The 17,419-nt window shown below is 33.8% G+C and overlaps 1 protein-coding gene across 1 annotated transcript in view; it reads right to left on the bottom strand.

The window, feature by feature from the left end:
* Window positions 1–4,729, bottom strand: part of LOC129229633 (tyrosine-protein phosphatase non-receptor type 11-like) — a 36,180-nt gene extending 31,451 nt beyond the window's left edge. Inside the window, exons 1-2 of the mRNA XM_054863986.1 lie at window positions 4,611–4,729; window positions 1,901–2,032 (exon numbers count right to left, since the gene is read on the bottom strand). Coding sequence (XP_054719961.1) covers window positions 1,901–2,032; window positions 4,611–4,624 — 146 coding nt within the window. The 5' untranslated portion in view covers window positions 4,625–4,729. The remainder of the gene's footprint in view (window positions 1–1,900; window positions 2,033–4,610) is intronic.
* Between the last annotated feature and the right edge of the window lie 12,690 nt (window positions 4,730–17,419).

Genomic DNA, 17,419 nt, shown 5'->3' with positions numbered 1-17,419 from the left:
CTAAATAACGTCAATAATCCTGTTTAAAATACTAAAAAGTTCAGAATAAAAATTCTATTAAAATCAGAGTAAGCACAACAGTTTTTTTTTCTACGTTCCCATTTAAATGAGGACAACAGTACAAAAAACTTCACATTTTGGACAAAGAAACATTCGCTAAAGTCTCTTTTAGAATGGTGATATCAGTTGTCAAATATCATCGACCTCCCTCTGAAAATCTCTCATAATTAATTCCAAAAATCTTCATGAGTAAAATATTGGATAGCATAAAAAACAAAATTTTAAAAAAAAGAACAATATTCTCCATTGTCGCCATTAAAATAGGGACATTATTTCCACAAAATCCTAATTATCATCATTAATCCTTAAAAACACCCACACAAAAAAGAAAAATTAAAACATTTCAACATAAAAATTTAAAATGTTTCGCCAATGTGCAAATGTAGTCTACTGGCAAGTCTGGAGATAAAAAAAATGGATTTGGAGGATTAATTTACATTTTAATAGTAGCTTTAATGTTATTTGAGCATGTTATTTTACTTAATTGGTGGCTTAATTTTAACTTCAATATCAATACCTTATAGTATTTAATGATTTTTGTCCCCAAAGTTAATTTAGCAGAATTTTTACATTTTTAATGGCAACTTTTGTAAGGGCTGTAGCGCCAAGATTTTATAACACTCCTCAGGACCTCATTATCGAAACTCTGTCCATCAAATAAGTTTAAAAAACGTCATTTTATATAATTTCATTTTTTATTTTTGAAATTGAAAGCATCTTTAATATGTAAAGTAATAAATCAAAATCCATTATTTATCGCAAAAGGACCACATTACCATACATTCGCCAGAGAATTGTCAGATTTATGAAACTTGGTAAAATGTTTGCTTAATCTAATTCATAAGATATGGTTTTTTAATTCCGAACAGAAGATACTATAAAGAAAATGTTCTGCATGCATTTGGCCGTTCTTGGCGAGAAATAAATCTTTCTTCGACGGTAATTGGGGGGAGGGGGCAGACTCATTTAATGGCTTTCTTTATTTAGTTACCAGATTATTGTACATTTAATCGAAAATACATTCCAATGCCCTCTTATTCTCAACAGACTTTCTAATCCCTTCGATTTGCAGTAGAAAGGATGTGAAAAGTTAAAGTAACCAGATTGTTTCCAGAAAACTCTTTTGCCCGTCCAGATCATTCTTCCTTTCTATGATGCAAACCCCGATTTGTGTAACCAAATAAGATTGCAAAACAATCTTTGGGGTTGGTGAGCGTTGAAGAGCAGGAAGCAGAGCCCCTTAGTTAATACTAAATAAGCATCACTTTTATATTTGCATTTGTAACATATAAAATTTCATATAAGATTGAAAAGAAGTTCAGAAGTTGAGATACTATGAGCTTAGATGCAAATGGAGGCTCTGAGGGAAGGTTATTAAATTTTGTAAGCATTCAATGCAAGAAAAACAATAGCATCTAAAAACTTTCTAAAACAAATCACTGAAAATTTCATCACAGAAAATTCCTCTCAACTCCTCTTTTAGTTCACTTACCAGTGATTGGTTACCTGGATTTTCCCCATACCTGGATCAAATACATTGCAATTTACTTGTCATTTATTAAAAGAAATTTCGAAAATACAGAAAAAAAGTGTACTGTGACCACCAATGAGATCGAAAGAGAAATATTCAGTTTATAGGCGGAAATGGATCCATCTATTAGTTTACAGAGCCAGTTTTTCCAGATGTGTGTTAAGCCTCTAAATTATGCAGAGACACATTGAAGTGCACAAAACATGCACATTGAATTTTTGCTTTTGGGGAGGAAAGTATTTCATAAAGATGGTCTCATCTTAACAGGACATTTCCAATTCTATAGCAACCATGAGAACAAATACATACCTGACAGACAATGTGAAATCTCCCGGATTAGATTTGCTGGGTCGAGCTAAAAAACTTCCGTCTAAGCCCCTATCAGTAAGCATCTTCTCGGCATCTACTCCAGTAATATTGGGATGGAACCATCGGCTGTGACTGCAAAAGAAATAATAATAAATTTGATATCAAATCATGAAAATTAAAAAGGGTAAAGGGCCCAGTAGCATAACTATGCAAGGTTGTCCTATTTTGTCCAGCCCGGAAAAAAACTGGAAAAAACCATCCCATACAAAATGTCATTTTGTTCACTTTATCAGTAAACTGAAAGTTTTGAGTTAAAAATTTCAAGTTTGAAAATACAGTAAAAGACCATTATAACACACACCTTGGGACCAGAGCTTTTGCATTATATAGATCATTTCACAAATTTTGAAACTAATATTCAGAATATATATATATATTAGAACTACAGAATGAGTTTTATCGGCAATGAGTATTAAAGCACCAATATTACAATTTGTCATTCACAAGTAAATATGTTTCACTATCATAAGAAAGTGAATTATCCTACACTTCTGCTAGCTTCATGGTTTGCAAAACAGCTGCATTTTCAAGAGCCATCAGATATTTTCTTTTTACTGTGAACACTAATTTTCATTTTAAAACTTTGAATTAATATGCAAAGATGAAAACCTGTTTTAGAATTTAATTTGCCTAACAATTTTTATGTTTTCAAGTTAAAACAGAGGAAGTTTTTTTAACTTCAAAACCTATTGTTTACTTCTCTGAAAAGTAGTGCGGTTTATAGAGAATTGCGTTATGTAGGTCGGCGTTATAACGGTCTTCTACTGTAATAAATAATTGCATAGATTCTTCCTATTCAAGTAATATTTTAATATAAAAATAGCATACATAAGTCTGTATGTAAACAATTGATGGTAAAATATTTTAAAGTGAAAATTTAAAAAAGAGCAAGATCTGTTAAAGTTTATGTAAGTGTGTTAATAAATCAAATGAGTGTTAAAATAAATTATAATGCATGTAATAGCATTTATAAAACAAGCACATCAGCTGTAACTTTTATGATGTTTATCTGTGATGTGGAGGTTCATTGCCCAGAATAAGTGATTTTATAAAATTAAAAAGTAGAAATAAAAGTTTTAAAGGTTGGAGTTTCAAAACATTAAAAATCACATTTTAAAAAAAAAGGAAGAAAAAAAAACTTGATATTAATAAGAGAAATGTTGGCATGAAGTGAAATCTGCTCTTGCAATACGAATATAATGATCGGCAACTGGCTCTGACTAGGCTGTTCCGAGTCAATTTATTAGTCCCCAATGAAGATTAATGGCCCATTTAAGGCTATCTACCCTCTTGCCTATTATAGCCTCTTTCGGTACACTATTCTGAGTACTCACAAACCTACTAAAGTAGTAAGTTTTCTTGATTTGTACGACATTAACATATCCATAAAATATGCAAGTACAAATATTTTACTATGGGGTGACATCAGAAAAAACTCAAAAAATGTAAGTTATAAAATATTTTTTGTCTGTCAATCTTTGTTATGTATGTATGTCTCCAAGCATTTCATTTGACTTTCCCATTGAATTTATTTTCTACTACTGTATATAATATTCTAATCATGCCCTATAGTCTTAGTGTCTCCAACTTTCATTAAAATGAATGAAAGCATTACTTCTTAACAAGGCCATTGCAATATCGAAAAATTAAGAGCAGAGCTTTTGTCAGCCACTCAATTTTTATCAAACGTATATTTAGCAAGAGAAGGAGGGTGAGAGAGAGAGAATCCAGACATTTGCTTGGAGGGGGGGGGGTGTCATTACTAGCATACGTGCAGTCAAATTAGACCACTTGCATTTTGTAAGCGGAGGAAGAGAATTAACAATATGAAATTACAGTCGTAAGTGTAACTGTCACGAAAGTCCTCAACTGGAAAATGTTCGAAATTATAGTTCTATAGTTCTCAGGACCCCCTACGAAATGCTTTGCGACCCCTTTGGGGATTGCGACCCACAGGTTGGGAACCCCTGCTTTAAGGATAGGCGTCTGGTGCTGCAAAAAAGTGGTCGGTAAAAAGAAGTGTCGGGTTAGGGGAAGTGGATTCTGAAGCTGGTTTGACCTGCAAAATATGTGTAGTATGGTCTAAAAATTGGGACAAACAGCCATTGTAGAATTTGCTATAATTAAAAATTCCATTTTTATAAAATAAGATGAGAAAAGTCCATTTGTACGGTTTTTACTTTTGTGTCATAAATCAATCCACCGCTAAAAAAATCATTTTTGATCGATCGTTAATTCTTAACCCTGAAAAGTGAGGAGGCAAGGCTGTTTAACTTTACCTTAACCTTTTAAGTGAGGAGGCAGTTGTCTCCCCCCTCCCCCATACGAGCCGCCTATGCCTTAAAGATATATTCCAATCGATTTACCATTTTATAACATTCATAGGAACAGAGAGAGAAAAAAAGGCTTGGGGTAAAAGTGAGTCAAAATTAATCAAAAACTTTCACTTTTTAAAAAAATAAGTAAAATCACCTAAATGTCAAACTTGCGAATTAAGTTGAGGGAATGATCGGAGATCATATAATGCAAAAAAAATTGCAAAACGTAAAAGACAGGAGATTTTATAAAATTCTATGGAACAAATTTAATAAATGAGCTAGAAATTTTAGAAACAAAACAGCACAAACTGCGATTTTGAAAACCGACTCACCTTCTAGTACTCATTACGAATCCAATTTAAAAATAAATTCAGAATAAAATTGTTTGTTTTAATGTTACATTATCAGTCTCAGATTTTATTTGACTGGTAACAAGTGCCGACAGTTCCCCATTTAAAGTAGAAAAATTAAAGTGCAAACAGGGAATATTGAATTTAATATTTTTTAATAAATTACTACTCAGTTGCGGTTTCGTAATGGACAGATTAAACTCAAGTGAAGAAAAATTAAGGCTTTGATACATTAAAAGCTTTTTTTATTTTAGTTTGGCAACATGGGCGGAAGTTATCCTCTTCTTGGAGGTTTTCACTGAAGTTTTTTACCGCTGTCACATGATTCTGAAAGTGCTTTAGTCAGAAACGTTGTAAGCCAGTGGCAATTATCCTCAGAAAAAATAAAATATAAAAAGGGACATTGTGACCTGGTCCTTGGAGTGTTGTGCGTAGTGTATCATTACTGAAAAAAGAAGCATCAAAGTTGGAAACTTTTCAAAGCAAAGGGATGTAGTGGACAAATTAAAAATTAGAAGATAAACCTGAGAAAATGCTTATTCGCAACGTTAGAGCTCGAATACGCTACCTTGCGGTGATTAACAATACTGCCGAAAAAAATAAAACATTGAGTTCCACGTGTTTTCTTTCAGATAAATTTCCGGCTTCGGACAGTTTATGGTGTAATGTAATTTCAGAAGAATAGAAAAGAAAGCTTCCAACAAACACGATGAAAAATTATTGTCATAAATAAAGCGTCAAACCAAGTTATAATTTACGGCATTTGTTTGTTTTACCTTTTTCATCTGCCATTACACTGTGACTGCAGCGCCCCTTACGATCATAATGCCAAAACATAGTGATGTGCCGGATCGTTAAAAAAGTAGACCCCCGGATACGGATACGGATCATTAGTGTCAAGATTCACGGATACGGATCTCAAAAGTTTTTTTCTTATTTTACCCAATTCAACTATCCAAGTGTAAAATTTGTTACGGAAGGTATTCCCGTCAGAATAATGGCAGTTTCTTCAAAAAATGTCAACTGTGGCAAAAATATAATCAAGACTATGATTTACTCTTTGAAGAAATCTCCGTTAAAATTGAGGGAGAGTTGGAAGGAATGGGCTAGCGCTGCATTAATGCTTAGATGAAAGGTGAAAAATTATTTCTAGCTTACTCGGTAGATGAGCGAGAGTGCAAAGCTGCTACTGGACAGGCTAGAAATAATTTTTCTCATTTTTTTTCAGCGTAAATGCAGCGAAGACCCATATTCCATCGAACTTACTCCGACCGATGAAATAGAGCCGGGAACACCTTAACAAACAGTAAATAAAGAATTTAGTCTCATTTTTTTTTTTGAAGGATGCCGAGAAAAGCAAAAATGAAGAATAACAGAAAACCCAAATCAATAACAAAAACTAATGTTAAATTAAAAATTAAAAAAACAAAACATGTTCCAGAGAGCTGACCTCATATCAGGATGAATTTCGCGGGTCAGATTACACATTTGTTAGATTACAAATATGAACTGACAGCAGATAGTTAAAAATGTAGATCCGCGGATACGGATCCGGATCATTAGTGTCAAGATCCTCGGATACGGATACGGATCTCAAAAGTTTTTTCTTATTTTACCCAATTCAACTATCCGAGTGTAAAATTTGTTACGGAAGGTATTCCCTTCAGAATAATGGCAGTTTCTTCAAAAAATGTCAACAGCGGCAAAAATATAATCAAGACTATGATTTACTCTTTAAAGAAATCTCCGTTAAAATTGAGGGAAAGTTGGAAGGAATGGGTCAGCGCTGCATTAATGCTTGGATGGAATGTGAAAAATTATTTCTAGTTTACTCGGTAGATGTAGGATACAGGAGCAAGAGTTTAAAGCTGCTACTGGACAGGCTAGAAATAATTTTTCCCATTTTATTTCAGCATAAATGCAGCGCTGACCCATTTCACTTGAACTTCTCCGACCGACGAAATACAGAGCCGGGAACATCTTTACAAACAGTAAATAGAGAATTTAGTCTCCCTTTCTTTAAAGGATGCCGAGAAAAACAAAAATGAAGAATAACAGAAACCCCAAATCAGTAACAAAAACTAATATTAAATTAAAAATTAAAAAAAAAAATAAAACATGTCCCAGAAAACCGACCTCATATTAAGATGAATTTAGCGGTCAGAACACACATTTGTTAACAAATATGAACTGACAGCAAGTAATAATTTAAACTCATTGAGCTTTTACTCCTTATCTTCCGACTATGAAATCGCTATACCAATCACTCGTATAAAGGCTTAGAACAGTGGTTGGAAGTAGCGCGCTACAAGTAGCGACGCTACTGTAGTAGCTACATTTTTTAGTAGTTTGTAGTGTAGCGCACTACTTTTTAAAAAAAGTAGAGTAGCGAGTAGTTCGCTACAAAAAAAAGTAGTTTGTAGCGATTTCTGGAAACTACTTTTGAATAAAGTTAAAAAAAAAACGCGTTTTCAAACGAATCTGACTGGTGCAATTATTACGCGAGTAAAACTTGCACCAATGAGATTCGTAACACTGAAAAATATGAGCTGACCTCTGATATATTATTTTGACGCCATACGTAGTATCTGTTTGACGCCATACGTTGTACCTGTTTGACGCCATTAGTTTGTTTGGCATAGAAACTTTAACATTTTCCCAATATTCCCCTTGAGTAGAGCATGGCTTAGAAAGAAAAAAACGAATTTATTCCGTTTCATGCAAACTTTGCCCGTTAAGCAAAAAGCTTTCGGTATCAATGCCATTTGCACATGCAGTCGAACCTCAACTTACGCGAGGGATACATTTCTAACTTTAGATAAACAGCCCTCTTATGTGAAATTATGTTTCATCAACTTAATATTTCGAAAAAAAAATGCGGAGCGGCGATTTGTACGTTAGCAATCTGATGTTTCGACTCTACGGTGCGGGGAATTTTGGCTTTCAGTGATGCCAAAGGGAAATTCCATTCACGAAACTAATATTTAGTACCCAAGAAAGAGGGTGATATAAACCCTGCGCTTCTGCTCCAAAAATTTTCGTATAGCGGGTGAGGAATTCGCGTCAGCTGCAAAATTCGTTTCTCGAGTAAAACTCGCTATATAGACATTTCGTGTTAGTCGAATTGCGTTGTAGCCCGAGTCCACTGTTGCTAAAAAATGCACATTGAAGTAAAGTAAGTTTTTAGTTATGTTACATGTTTCGGATAATTAGTAGAACCGTTTGGGGTATTTTTCATATTTCTTTTTTTTTCTTTTTTACTGATTGGGTGTTCATTTATTAACATATTAAAAGTCAATTATTAAATGTTCTGAGTTTTTGAGATTATTCGGTAACATTGAAAAATTCGTTATTTTATTTTGTCAGGGGCATTAGAAAAGAGATGTGTCCAGGTCCGGAACCGTAGCTTAAAGCTCAAAAGCAATTAATTCCTACGAAATATAATTTCTTCTAAAATTAACTCATATAATGAAAATTAAAGTTCTTCTCTTTTGTTTAAAAGATGATGCTTTTCATCATCTAAATAAATTTTATGTATATGTATGTCTATGTAAAATTTAAATCAAATTATGACTAGATTTATCTCAATTTCAAGTAGCCGAGTTACACTTCTTGAATGAAATACTATTTACTGTCAGGAAAGGATTAAAAATTTGAAAGTTGAATTCCTTCCACATTTAAGTCCTTTCTTGCAGGGAATATTTGCAAATGGTATACAATGTTTGAATTGACGAATCGTTTCAGTAAAGGAGAGAAAGAATAGATAATTTATAGCAATATTCCATGTTCAAATGAACCAATATATCAATCTCAACATTTTTTTTATTCAATCCGCAAACGGTGTGTATTATGTGTATGTTATTTATTTATTTTTTGAAAAGTAGCGAAGTAGCGACTACATTTCAAAAGTAGTTTGTAGTTGCTACATCTTGAAAAAAGTAGTTGTAGTTGTAGTTAACTACATTTGTGTTAAAGTAGTTGTAGTTGTAGTTCGCTACAAAAAAAATGTAGTTTTTCCAACCACTGGCTTAGAATTGCATTTAAAATTTACTTAACCCTTTGCGTTTCAGTGTTACCGTAGGTGTAGCACCTAAATTTAATCACTTCTCAAGCCCTGGAATTAAGCAATAAGTGAATAAAAATTGGATTAAAGTGTTCTTTTAACTCTTTTTTATAACCCTAGACCCTAGATGGCACCACTAAAGAAAATGATCAAAAATAATTGACTATAGTTCATTCCAATCTAAGTTGGCACTGAACGGAAAGGTACGAGATGTGCTACTCCGCGATGAGAAGTAGTTCTAGTAAATGTGGAGGTTTAAACGGGTGTAAATTCATAAATGATGTGAAAATAATGGAGAATGTATGTGATTGAGACAGATAGTTGAAGTTGTTGTGTGTTAAATATATTTAATTTGTAAGGATTTGATTACGAAAGGAAAATCAAAGCGCCGTAACTCGACATCTGTCTTGGCGAAGACTTGAGTTTTCAAGGTTAACTTGGCGGGCTTCCTGTGGGCCGGTAAACCCCCAGAACTCGTTTCTCCCCACTTCGCATCGCCCAAGGAAAAACATCTGATTGTCATTATGACTCTTAAATGTACTCTCCACATTGTGGTCAAAGCATTTCTGTCTGTCTGTCTTCTCATTTATGCTTTCCATCGTTATTTCCAAGCAATTGAATACATTTTTAAAAACAGTTTTCGTGAGTAAGAAATAAAAAATGAAATGAAAATATTAGTTTTCAATTATTTACTTGCTGCAATTACAAATACACCGGGATTTTTTTTTTCCTTTGAATTTGAGATTTATTATTTGGTAGTTTTAAATAGCTTTGTTTTTTACATAATGAGCCCAAATTTCAAGAAAATTATTGTGAAAAAATGAAAGAAACCCGAAGTTTGAATGTAGCGAATACTTGTTGTGTGAAAGGGTACAACTTGCTACGGAAAAAGTCTTTTTTTTTTTGGATCGTTTGAAGAGTTTATGGAAAAAAAAAAATAATGCTCTCACGTATGTACAGATACACTATTACAAGTTTACAACGATGAACTGCTGGATGAAGAAGTTTTACTTTTTCATTTTCAATTTGAAACATACACATCTCCCTCGAAATACGAAATTAATTTCTCCCCCCCCCCCTCCAGGTTTAGAACCCCTGCCTTAAATTATTTCTTTATAGGAAGTAAATTTACTCACTCCCAAAGTATACCTATAAAGTAGGCTACATTAACTACGCTAAGGTAAGTAAAATAATTTTTAATAAATTGAGATTCGGGGTTAATCATATACTTTCACAGTCACGCAAAAATGAGAGCAATAACTTTTCTATTTGCACAAACCTCAATGCATTTTTGTTTATTATTTTTAAATTTTTTCATAAATAAGTTAGCTTAAAATCGACCTTGTTTTGAAAATTCAAAATTAATGTCTTCTCTAAGCTCCGGAATGCAGTAATAGCTAATTGTTTCCATGAAGTTTCTAAGTTTTTTACTTGAATAGAATTTTTTTAAAAGGGCAATCTTTTTTTCCCAAAACTGAAGATTTAATCTTTACCGTTATTACTAGAGTGTATAAAAGGAAAACGCCTATACAGGGTTGAAGTATATTATTTTAGATAATAAAACAACGTTGCGTTACACAAATTTGCCGAGAATTGCAAACACATGTTTCGGAGTTTCAAGGAACACCTAGTTTTAACGCAGAAAAGTGAGCACAATCTTTTTTTTTTCGATGAAAAAGGGGATCCTTGGAAACTCAAAACAGGTGTCTGTAGTTCTCTTTTGAACGATTTAACGTTGTTACATTTTCTTTTTCTTTTCTGCACAAAGGTACTTCTTTGATTTATACACATATGTATAAAAAGACATAATGGCAGCTTTTCCTAATTCCGAAGTAATGGTTGGCATTGGCGCACTTGGATTTTTAAATCAGCGGGATTATGGAAAATAATGTATAAATATTAAGGATTCCTTTTTTGTTGCAAAGATTTAAACGAACTTAGGACGCATTTCTCAACTCCAGAGAGCAAGTCGAGTGCATGTGAAAAATTAAAGAGAAGTTATTCAAAACAGATGTAAAGTATATGGGGGTTAACAAAGGTAGCAGATTATTTCAAACATGCAATCAATTTTGTCCCGAAAGCTATTTTTAAATGGCAATTTCAGTTTAATTTAGTCATTTTTTCTGAAAGCAAAAGTTGTAAAGAAGCTATAGATTTATATATGTATAAGATATGGATAAGAGGAGGCACATATGAAATACCATTTCCATGTCAGAGGCAGGGTACAAGATCCACTTCTTAACAAACTAATAAAATTGCAGGCAAGGATTGAAAATTTACATTTATTTTTTCGCTAAAGGCTTGTTGATGAACTTTAATCTGCAGTAGAAAAACGAAGATGCGCTTTGGAGAACGTGCCTGATAGTTTTTCATTTGTTATACTTCTGAAAAGAACGCGGTTCTTTTCGATGCCTTTGGCACCCATTATTACCATGGGCAAATGTTCACAGCTGTTGTACCAACGTCATCCTTACCTCTACCAACTTCGGTCGTATTATCTTTTCCTTTGAAATAGATGATATATATACTGGATGGTCAGTATTTTGACGAGAGGGCACATGCTTTTTATCAGCGAATGAAGAAATCACCCGAGTCAGAGCATGCGTCTTTCAAAGCATTTTCTCTTCTTTTAATTATTACTTTTTATTTGTTTTCCTGCTATTTTTTAATCATTCAGTATTATTTGTTAATTACTTTGCTGACCGATAGCTCTCCGCCGCTGCAAAATGAAATCCCATTCACAGCCTTGCATTTGTGATAAAAATATATTAGAGACAAATCTAATTTCTTTGAAAAATTCAAGGATAGTGTCTACAAAAATAATTCCGATGTTTTTTCGTTTGCTATACCCTAAAGTATTTATTGTATACATATTTATAACTTTTAAATCAGAAACAAACTCATAACCACTGAAGAATACTAGGTGTCACACCATCGGTCACACTGCGCCATTCGAGCTTTCAAGTAACGCTTTTCAGCTCTGCGTTCAGGGACGAACATCTGTGTTTACATTTTCTGTTTCTCTTTTCTTGGGGGTGAAAGAGGTCAATTTATAGGGAAAGCAGGGTTGGCCTGTTTTATTTCAAGTGTTTCAAACATGCTATGGGTGTCAGGTATTTTGTTTGGAGGTTTTAGAAAGAGATTTTATCATTAGCTCAAGTCATCTTCACTTAGAGCTACGTGATTCTTTTGCTCTTCTCTCTTTTGCGTTTTGATCACTCATTTTACTCAATTCTTTTGATATTATCTGTAGGATTAACATTTTACAGCTAATTCTTTGTAGGATTTTAACATTTTACTGCTAATTCTTTTATAAATAAATTTTAATTCTTTTGCAATGGCGCGGAGAGGCGCCAAGCATTTTGGATGCACTGAAAGTTCTTTAGGAGCTGCGCTCAGACTCCGAACATACGGTTATTACATGGGGGTTTCCACAGAGGGGCGAGGGAGGACAGCTGCCACCTCCATTTCAAAATAAAAAATAGTTTAAAATAAAACTAATGAATAATTTAAATAAACTCTAAATTGAGAGGTGCTTCAATTTCTAAACTCATCAATGAGTTCGGCTGTAGTAAATTTGTGACTTAGTTCGAACATCTTCCTTGGAAGCCATTTGAAAAGGGAAAATTATTGGTGTTTAGTTGGGTAAATGCCGCTATATATCATTTTAGAATTACATTGCTTCAAAAATCTTGGAAGGAGGAGGAGCAATAGACCAGTCCCGTAATGGCCCAAATGATGAGCCAGCCCAGTGGAGCCCTGAATTAAAATTTTTAAGAGGAAGGAAACTCTCAGTTGACCAAATGAAAGTTCAAATTGTCACCGAATAACGATAATTTTGCCGAATCGAACACAAATTTCTGCCGAATGATGAGATTTTGGCCGAATCGTCAGAAAAATTTGCCGCATAAGTAAAATTTTGGGAGGTCACAGTGACCTTCCGAGACCTCCTATCGGGGCTCCTCTGGGCTTGTCCCTCTTTCCACGTTGAGCTGGCTACGCCCTTGGGACATTAGTAGTGGCAGTGATACCGAGCGATACTTGCCAGAATTAAGTTCTCCACATGATAGTGCTGACCAAAGTGATGGTGCTACGTCAGTGGACAATGATGATGATGATTTCTTTGATCTTGCTCAACCAGGTCCCTCTAAGCAGCCCCAAGCTCCCACTTGGATTACATAACAAAGAATCCAAAAGACTGCCTGATTTCTCTTATAGTGGGCCTATTGAAAAGTTTTGAGATTTACCTGAAAAAACCGCAATATTGCACTGTTCCAGGAGATTTTTTTCATTCAATTGACCCTATCCTCATCGTGGTGCACCCTGGGTTATGCTAAATATGGTAGACAGGCGTAAACTTATGATTTTTCTATTTATTCTAAAATTTACTGCTCATTTACGCGCTTTGCTGCAATACTCGCTGGAACACACGTTACAGCTCTATTGGCGCAGTGTTACCGTAGGTGTAACACCTATAAAATCAAAACGGCAAGTGCAATCTTTACCAAATTTTATTTTTGCACTTCTAGCCTAAGTAGACTGCCTATAATTTTTTTTGTGGAAATTCCAACTTTAAAGGGTAGTGCGCCCCAAAGGGTTAACAAGATTATAGCTCCTACTGTATATAAGTTGGAAGTTTCAAATAAATATTAAACACGGAAAACTTCGTTCTTTCAATTAGGGCCAACATTCTTCCCAGTAAGCAAAATATCTTGCCTCAGTATTGCATAAAGGTTGACATGCAAGAAAAATCATCTTACATTAATGCTGCCTCAATGTTGTTATGTTACTCCATTTATGCTGTCAGCAGGCTGCCACAATATTGACTGACAAGGTGTATGCAGCATAATATCAGGAAAATATCAAGGTTGGCTGCTTTTGTAATATTGCATACGTATTGATATGACAGGATAATATCAAGATGCTGTCATGACAGCATAAAATCAAGGTCTAGGCAAGATAATCTTGCTTTTGTAATTTTGCATACGTATTGATATGACAGGATAATATCAAGATGTTGTCATAACAGCATGAAATCAAGTTCTAGGCAAGATGATCTTGCTTTTGTAATATTGCATACGTATTGATATGACAGGAAAATGTCAGGATACATTGACATGACAGTATGATATCAGCACGCTTGCAAGGTGTTTTATCTATTTATTTATTTGCATTATTTTCACTTTAAACTCGAGAATTAAATTTCATTCTTTAATTATTTCTGTTATTCTTCAAGATAGTTTTCTAGCCTAAGAATATTTCCTTAAAGCTGACATCTGATCGGAAATTCATATATAAAAGGTATTAATAGTACTCGCATTTTAATTTAAAAAATGAAAGTTTCTTCATATTTTGCGTAATACTTGACTTTTTTTTTAAATTCATGCTTCTAATTGTATTATAAAGACATAAAATGCCTAGATAGGAATAATTGCGGAAGTTTTTATAACACATTTAAGAGTAAAGAAAGCAAAATAATAAATAAGTAAATAAATACAATAAAGTACATTTCCAAATGGATGTCAGCATTGAAAATATCCCATGAACAAAACACATGAATTTATCTTAAAAAATAACATAAATAACCATTGAATAAAATTAATCTTACTCATGAGATTGAAGTGATAATACAAAATTCAGGGCTTCATGTCCTTTGTTTCAAAGTCTAGGGACGAAAAAAGTTATTTTCGGCCATTTCTAACATTGATCGCACATCGTCTGCGATATGACTTGTTTAGTACTATATTAATAAACAAATGCAATTATCAGTCATTCATAAGTTATTCCTAAAACAATACTATTCCACACTAATAACTAAGCAACCAACTTAACGAAGCCTAAAGAACGCAACGCCAACGCCACGTGCAGCTCCTCTGAACCGACTGAATCGTAGGTCAAAGGAGTGAAGATGTGCCAGCAATGCGAGGGACACTGGGTAGAAAGAACTGTGCGCAAGCGCAAGTATCAACGAAGGTCCACCTGTTCTATTGTGTTTTAATTACCTTGACGGCGACAGCATGAAATCAATACATCTTGACGGCGTCAACATGTCTGCAATGTTGTTATTGTAAGGTAATATCAATATTGATATTTTAAGATGAATGCAATGTTGCATATGTGTTGTTATTGTAATATTGCTTTTTAATCTTTATGCAAGCTTTATGCAGTATGAAACACGTCAATATTGACGCCGTCAGTATAATATCAAGATCTGTCAAGATTGATGCTAGAAATTTTGCTGGTAGGGAAAACGTACGGGTATATTTTTACTGCTATAATTATGAAAAACGTTAAATCGGTTTTTAATTAATATCTCCGGTCTACAAAAATAAGGCTAAGCTAAGAACACTTTCGATCAAGTCACCTTTCGAACGAAAAATGAACTATCGAAATCGGTTCATCTGTTTAAGAGCTACGATGCCACAAAAAGACACACTGATACACACTTTTAAAACTTATTTCCCCTTCCTTTTTGCAACGGAGGGGGGAATATAAATTGGCTTCTGAAATGATATTTATAATTTAAATAGGAAATAAAACCTTATTTAAACTGAATTTAAGAGTCTTTTATTCAAATGTTTAAAAAATTTTAGAATAGAAATGATCCGTTTAAGATCCGTCAAAAAAGTAACGTATACGGATACAGATCTTTATTTTCCCTCGGATATCCGTGGATACGGATACGGATATCCGGAACATCACTAGCCAAAACACAAGCATAAGTCCAACTTCAAACCAAGGGCGACCGTATAGGGGGGCAGGTGGGGGCTCGAGTCCCCTTTACAAATTAGAACTTCCTTGCTTTTAGTACTTTTTTCTTCGCAAAAACGTAAAAACATTTCTTCTCCAGCCATTAATGAATAAGTTATTATAAATGACAAATTTTAATAATAATCTGTCCTGAAATCTGTTTCCATGAGGAAAATATCTTAGCCCCCCCCCCCTTATAATTTTGCATATAGGCGCCCATGCTTCAAACCCTAGTCTAAACATTGAATTTCGTTTAAAATTGTATAGTAAGCTTAAACATAAGTCCTGAAATGACTATCCTTCTCTGGTTGGGTGGATAGGAAGGGCAGAGTGCACTCATCCCACCCCTTTATGGCGGATTCTCGGTAGTTAATGCAATAAATATAAAATATATAATTTTGCCTTTCTAACAAAGAGATGCATAGTGCACATCAATTGCGAAGAAAAACATTTCTGGACCATAAAAGGAGAAATACTGCAATGTACAAAAATTTATTTCTAAAATCGATTTTTGATCAATTTCACGGAAAAGTACGGTTTATTCACGCACTAAAAACTGTAAAGGATTGCAGTTAATCACAAGGACATGTGAAAAGAGTGTTAAAAGGTAGCTTTTGAATGCTTTTTGAACAAGAATTTCAAACATTTGTATTTTCGTCAAATTTTTAAAAAATGACCATTTTTTTTCTTTTTTCAAACTTTTAATCTCGTTTTCCTGTAGTTAAATCTTAATATTTTTCATAAATAATAATAGAATTGAATTTCTAAGGTGCAGTACATTGTAACCCAAATGTGCATGTGAAAAATATAAATGACATACCCTACTGAGGATAAAACGATTCTAAGTACATTTTTTCTATTTCAGATTCCCCCCCCCCCTATTTTTTTAATTAAACTTCGGATATTCTTTTCCACCGTGTTTGAGGGGGGTGGCGGGGAGTGCAAAAAATAAATAAATATTTCCTCTAAAAATTAATTAACCTCATTGCATTGCACACCTTTACATATTCGGGAAATGTCACTTCGTGGTAAAAAAAAAAACTTCACAAAATTGATGAAAGCGCCGTCCGGAACCGTCATATGTGGTTTACGTGAACATCTTTCTACAAGGAGAGACATGCTGGCTTGACGTTTCGCTACTGAGTTGCCAAAGCCAGCGTTTTTCAAGCATTTTCGGCCCGCGGGCCGATAAAGTTTGTGGACGTAAAATTCGCGAACAGATTTTCTTTACAAAACTATCTACTCGGTAATAAAATCTTAATGCGTTAAATTCTACAATCACTTTTTTACAACAATATTTTTAAGTCCTTTAATAAGCAATAACTATACTTATACCTATGAGTAAAAAAATCTTCGAAAAAACTAGTAGAACAATATAAAAAATTATTCAAAATTCCAGTGTACACAGCAAAGAAAAAAAAAGCGAAACGTAGAAGTGGCATATGGGCAGTTCTCAAAAAAGTTTGAGTTTCTTGTCCCAGGCTCATGGCAGCCTTAGAAAAGCGTATGTCATTTCTTTTTCTTTCTTTTTTTTTCATTACCATTTATTTCTTTCTTTAATGGTCTGCCAAGAAAGCAAAAAAAAAAAAAAAAATAATAATAATAATAATTATAATCCTCATATATATAATAGTCAATAATCGAGTAACTCGCGAGTTTCAACAATGAAACTCGCGCCACGGCACGATAATTTGATAATATGTATTGGTTTAACATGCAGGGAAAGACTTTATCTCGATCCGGTAACTTAACTGTTTTAACTCATTAAGACTGTGTCATTCAGGTGAATGAAGAAACCAAAAAATGGTCAACAATGAACGCTGCGCACTGGAATTCAGGGTTAACTTACTAGAGTTAGGTTTACAGTTTCAAATATCAAAATATCCTCAAACAGGCAATGGCTTCGTTCAAATGTAGAAGCAATTTTCACCCGTCATACCTTGACGGGCGATTTTCTACTAAATAAACAAATAAATAA

The sequence above is a fragment of the Uloborus diversus genome, chromosome 9 (assembly GCF_026930045.1).
Source record: "Uloborus diversus isolate 005 chromosome 9, Udiv.v.3.1, whole genome shotgun sequence".
In the NCBI taxonomy this organism is placed as follows: domain Eukaryota; kingdom Metazoa; phylum Arthropoda; class Arachnida; order Araneae; family Uloboridae; genus Uloborus; species Uloborus diversus.
This window is presented reverse-complemented; position numbering and strand designations above follow the sequence as displayed.